The 6,000-nt window shown below is 46.4% G+C and overlaps 1 protein-coding gene across 1 annotated transcript in view; it reads right to left on the bottom strand.

Annotated features, from left to right (window-relative positions):
• Positions 1-1,599: 1,599 nt before the first annotated feature.
• thbs3b (thrombospondin 3b) overlaps positions 1,600-6,000 on the bottom strand; it is a 30,826-nt gene continuing 26,425 nt past the window's right edge. Inside the window, exons 17-23 of the mRNA XM_029731992.1 lie at positions 5,153-5,346; positions 4,664-4,842; positions 4,525-4,573; positions 4,162-4,358; positions 3,756-3,928; positions 2,327-2,466; positions 1,600-2,238 (exon numbers count right to left, since the gene is read on the bottom strand). Coding sequence (XP_029587852.1) covers positions 2,183-2,238; positions 2,327-2,466; positions 3,756-3,928; positions 4,162-4,358; positions 4,525-4,573; positions 4,664-4,842; positions 5,153-5,346 — 988 coding nt within the window. The 3' untranslated portion in view covers positions 1,600-2,182. The remainder of the gene's footprint in view (positions 2,239-2,326; positions 2,467-3,755; positions 3,929-4,161; positions 4,359-4,524; positions 4,574-4,663; positions 4,843-5,152; positions 5,347-6,000) is intronic.

The raw sequence follows: 6,000 nt of genomic DNA, 5'->3' as shown, positions 1-6,000 counted from the left end.
GGAGAGTAGGGCTGGAAGGCAGCTGGAGAGGTGGGTTGGAAGGCAGCTGGAGAGGTGTGCCGGAAGGCAGTTGGAGAGGTGGGTTGGAAGGCAGCTGGAGAGGTGACCAGGAAGGCAGCTGGAGAGTAGGGCTGGAAGGCAGCTGGAGTAGTGGGTTGGAAGGCAGCTGAAGAGTAGGGCTGGAAGGCAGCTGGAGAGGTGTGCCGGAAGGCAGTTGGAGAGGTGGGTTGGAAGGCAGCTGGGCCTTTCTCTCCCAGTGATCCCTTGTTTTCGAGCTGCAGCTTTCTTCGTTCCCCTCGGACCGCTAGAAGATAGCGTACATTATTATGCTGATGTCCGGGAGGGCACTCGCCTGGGCCACGGCGGTGTTGGAGCAACACCCCGCCGTCTGCCTCAGTCTGGAGGTATTCGTGGTGGAGGTGAGAAATGTTTTCGAGGCTCCGGTGTCCGGGAGAGAGGCTGCCTGGAAGTTACTCCAGCTTCGGCAGGACACCCTCAGTTTGTGTGTGTGTGTGTGTGTTTTCTGAGTTAAAACCATGTCTGACTGCCCCTTGTCTCCTGTTTCCAGGCCCAGCCCTCTCCCCCGTATCATCGACGGCCGACCGGCGTACATGATGACCTCGGGGCAGGGGATTCCAGTACCTGGTTGACTGGGACGGTTATGGCCCGGAGGAGAGGTGCTGGGTCTCCGCTAGGGACATCCTGGACCCAGGCCTCATCTCTGAGTTCCAATGCCGGCACCCCGCTCAACCAGGTATGTGCCCAGGTAGGACGCCAAGTGGCGTCCCTAGAGGGGGGGTACTGTCACGCCCTGATCTGTTTCACCTGTCTTTGTAATTGTTTCCACCCCCTTCCAGGTGTTACCCATCTTCCCCATTATCCCCTGTGTATTTATACCTGTGTTTTCTGTTTGTCTGTTGCCAGTTTGTCTTCTTTGACAACTCAACCAGAGTTTTGTCTCAGTTCCTGCTTTTCCCCAGTCTCTCTTTTTCTCACCCTCCTGGTTTTGACCCTTACCTGTCCTGTCTCTGAACCCGCCTGACACCTCTGCCTGCCCCTGAACCTGCCTGACGTCCTGTACCTTTGCCCCACCTCTGGATTACCGACCTCTGCCTGACCTGACCCTGAGCCTGCCTGCCATCTTGTACCTTTGCCCCTACTCTGGATTATCGACCCCTGCCCGCCTTGACCTGTCGTTTGCCTGCTCCTGTTGCTGTAATAAACATTGTTACTTTGATAGATAAGGCTGACTTCCGGGTTAAGCGAGCAGTGTGTTAAGAAGCAGTGCGGTTTGCATATTTTAATCATCTACTCCTTAAAATGTGGACACATACTGAATGCAAATAATAACTGGACAAAGGACCAGGTATATACAGGGCTATAATGGCTGCATTTAGACAGCCAGCCCAATTCTGATATTCTTTCCACTAATTGGTCTTTTGACCAATCACATCAGATCTAGTCACTTAAAATACCAATTAGTGAAAAAAAATATCAAAATTAGGATGCCTGTGTAAACGTAGCCAATGGACCTTATGCATATGTTGGGTTGGCGAGATCTTGTATTATGGTTTACATGCAAACGCTCAGTAAAAAAAATTATATATACATATTTGGATGTTTATTACCGTGCAATTGGTTTCTCACAGGCTTCCACATAGGTCTGTCACGATGATCCTCATAAAAATAACAATTATAAAATTCCTTATAAACTCAGCCTTGGGTTAAGTTAACCCTTCATCATGACAAATATTGTACAATTTAACAGTGGATTCAGTGGTGTGTAATGTGACGTCAACTGTGAGTCTGAAACCTTTATGATGCTCAGTTTAAGTCTAAGAGTAGGCTTTTACACTTTTCAGACATATGTATTTAATTTTTCCTTATACACATAGTCATGTACCTTAGGATTTCACGATCCTGATTCCTTAAAAGTAGCTTTCATTCATCATTTTATATAATAATAAAAGCTATTATTTTGTCAAACAATCTTTAACTCTTGACTTGACCAACCTGCAGACAGGTGTAAGGTCGTTGTGGGGGCTAAAGACAGAAAGAGCCCCACATGAAAGTAAATGTACCTTAAAAACACACACACAACCATACACACACACACACACACAAGATACAGCGAAGGCACAGGTGATGTTGTGTATCTGCACAGATGCTGTGCTAGGCTCAGTCACACCCTGATGTGGATCTGCTTGCGGTAGAATTCATAGTCCTCTGGTACAGTATCTGATGGAAAAAGATAGAAAGAAATATTATAACATAGCCAGGTTAAATTCAAATTCAAGAAAATGATCTTCTGAGAGCGTTGACGTACCGTTGCAGCGATAGCCCAGGTTGGACCAGATGATTTGCTCCTGGGAGAAGCAGAAGACGCCCAGCCTCCCGCCCCTCATTGAGGTGTCCACCACCACGCCAGAGTCTGCCACCAATGTCATGCCTTCATACAGCCTCACCCTGTGACATGGGTATACACAATGATCTCTCTGTGTACAAACCACCTGCTCTTTCCCTGGTATTGAGTGACCAGGTGAATCTGGGTGAAAGCTATGATCCCTTATTGATGTCATCTGTTAGAGGGTGAATGGTCAAGACAAAAGACTGAAGTGCCTTTGAAACGGTTATGGTAGTAGGTGCCAAGGGCACTGGTTTGAGTATGTCAAGAACTGCAACGCTGCTGGGTTTTTCACTCTCAACAGTTTCTTGTGTGTATCAAGGATGGTTCACCACCCAAAGGACATCCAGCTAACGACAGGTCATTTATTAAAGAGGACAAAGGAGGCTGACACAAATTGTGCAATAGACGGGCTACAGTCCAGTATAACATTGGTGCCCAAAGACCCATAAAAAAATGCACAATTCGTCGTACCTTGACACGAATGGTGTATGGCAACCAACGACATTACAGAGTTCCACTTTCAGAAAAAAAAAAAAACTGCAGTTGCAGTGGGCTAAGGAACAAAAACACTGGACAATGGAGAATCCCGGTTCCTGCTGTTTCACGCTGATGGGAGGACTAGGGTATGGAGTAAACCAGTACATGTATCCATCATGGCGCGTGTCAACATTGCAGGCTGGTGGTGGTAGTGTGATGGTGTGGGGTGTGTTTTCATGGCACACATTGGGCCCCTAGATAAAAGTGGAGCAACGTTTGAATACCATATGATATCTGAACATCATTGCCAATCAGATGCATCCCTTCATGGCAGCAGAGTGTCCATCTGCGAATGGATTTCTTTAGCAGGATTATGTCCCATGCCACAAGGATAGGATTGTCTAGGAATGGTTCCACAAAGATGACAGTGAATTCAGCTTACTGCAGTGGCCTGCCCAGTCACCAGATCTCAATCCAATTGAGCATCTGTGGGATGAGATGGAACAAGCTATTCGGAGTAGAGATCCAGCCAACTTGACACAACTGTGGGAAGCATTGGAGTCAACATGGGCCAGTATCCCTGTGGAACGCTTTCGACACCTTGTAAAGTCCATGCCCCGACGAATAGAGGCTGTTCTGAGGGGAAAGGGGGTGCAACTCAATATTAGGATAGTGTTCCTAATGCTTTGTACATTCAGTGCATAATCTGAATTATATACAGATAGCCATGAAAAGCTATAGATATATCTCTATACAGGAAACGGCTCAATTAAACAGTGAGGAACGTTTGTGATGACGAAGTGCATTGGCAGGAGAATACAACTAGGAGTAGAGCATTTGTGGCTGTAATGCCCTTTGATGTTTTGCTCACCTGATGTAGCCCACCTGCGGGCGGTGGCTGAGGTGCCAACGGTAAGATGTCTTGTCCCTCCAGCCCACATTCCTGGGGTCCTTCCACAGCAGGGTGACCTCACCCGGGGTGTCGCCCGTGTGCCACAGGGCATTACGGAGGTACTCACCGGGACCCGTACGTGACTTAACTGCCTGTAGCGCAGAAGGAGTAAAGTCAAGTGTTTGGCTGTGGTAATCTAATATCTATTACATTTGAAGTTGAGGCATGTAGCTGGAACAACACAACAGGATGGAGGTGGGATGTGTATTCCTATTGACATAAGACAACTTTGAAGGTCTGAAAACATCTGACACAAGTTTGATGTTGGAGTATAATGTCCCTTTAAAGATGTAGATAAATAGATGCAGTTTTCTGTGTGCCCCACCTTCAGTTGCAGGCCTGGCTGGGCCATGGCCCTAAAAGGCAGCGACTGCCAGTAGGTCTGCTCCATCTGTTTCCACATGACCACGTAGAAGCTGGACGAGTCCTGGTAGCCAAAGATGAAGCCCACATAGTCATCGTCCGTGGCCGTGTTGATGTGGAACGTCCCCTCAAAGTCTACCCCGTTAAAGGCTGTGATGCCTGGTGGGGATCAGGTGGAGGGAGAGAGAGATACTTGACTTGTCATGCTCTTTATTGATACAGCTTCATTTAAAACTGAGAGAAAGTGGGATAAAGACAGGGGGAGGAGGAAAGAAAGACAGACAGAAAGATACACAGAGCGGCAGAAGGAGGTTTACAGACTTACCTATGGCCAAACCAGGGTCACTGTTCATGGTTTGAACAATTTCCATACCCTTAAACAAAATTCCAGAACAATTCTTAATTAATTAAAGTACATACAATATAATGTTTGTTTTCTATCTGGGAATATTCCAAATGGTCACCCGATTGAGCACTATCCAGTTGGGGTCGATTTGGGCTTCGCCCTCCTGGTCCAGGATGACCGTCTGATAGGCTCTGAAGTCGGTCATTGTGACCTCAGCGCTCTCTGGACACACGTCAATCAAGTCTATCACTGAGTCATTGTCAAAGTCATTCTCGCACATGTCACCAATGCCATTTCCTGATTGGACAAGGGGGACAGAAGGGAGAGATCAAAACACAAAATATACCAGTCTGAGAACACCGATGGGGATGGGAGTATAGAGAAAAATAGGTTACTCTGGTATGACATACAGTATATTTTAGCTTGTCAGCAGGCCAATAAAATTCCAAACATTTAAAACAGAATATGAAATTCTAATCTAACTTTAATTTCCAGTAAAAAGTGCCCCCCCTCTGTGCATGTCTGGAAAGTAAAGTAACAGATTGGGCCTTTAATCCTGTTTAGACTGGGCTACAAAGCATTTCTTTCACTGTGACTCCTTCCATACTGTCAGTGTCTGTCTGGCTGGGGTTGGGGATGAGACGGCAGTTATCCGGCCCGGGAGGTCCCGCATCTGGAATGCCATCATTGTCGTCGTCATCGTCGCATTCGTCGCCGATGCCGTCGTTGTCTGAGTCCAGCTGAGAGCTGTTAGGGACGTCTGGACAGTTGTCCCTGGAGTCCTGGTGGCCGTCCCCATCCCTTGACACGTGAGGACAAGACAGGGACATTAGAAACAGGCTCATTGACCCAGCAGGCAAGACTGGTTGAAATGATGTCAGCCTGACGTATTTTTCAACGTCATGCTCGCGTTTTTCTTTTTCCCAACACAGTTAAACCAAAACCATGCCCCGTTATTCAGAGGGGCGTTCTACTACACTCCCATTGGCTAGCTAGCATTGTAACACTCACAGGCCATAAGCACAGAGACAGTGACCTTCCAAGGTAAGGAAGGAAAGTGTAATTGAAAAATTAGCTGCCTACCGTAATGCAGGCCTATTATTATCATGTTCGGTAACATTTGCCAATGTATTTATTTTCAGAGTTTCAATGAGTTGTAAAAATGTCTCAGAGAACTCTGCTGAATTCCCTCAACTGAAGGTCAGCTAAGTTAACCTAGGCTACTTAACGTTATTAGCTCGGTATTTTAAGTTGTTATATTATTATTAGTAGTCTATTATCAGGTAAAAGCATATGCTTATTATTCATAATTTCTCAAATATTTATTAGCTAATCATTCTGCCGAATCGCTATGCTACAGCCATTGAATCTATCTTTGAGCGTTAAGGGACATCAATGGCTAGCTCGGTCCATGACATTATGTTATTATATTTTTCAATCTTGAAGTACACGGGC

The sequence above is a fragment of the Salmo trutta genome, chromosome 34 (assembly GCF_901001165.1).
Source record: "Salmo trutta chromosome 34, fSalTru1.1, whole genome shotgun sequence".
Classification (NCBI taxonomy): Eukaryota; Metazoa; Chordata; class Actinopteri; order Salmoniformes; family Salmonidae; genus Salmo; species Salmo trutta.
The sequence above is the reverse complement of the archived record's forward strand: the minus strand, read 5'-3'. Positions and strand labels throughout refer to the sequence as shown.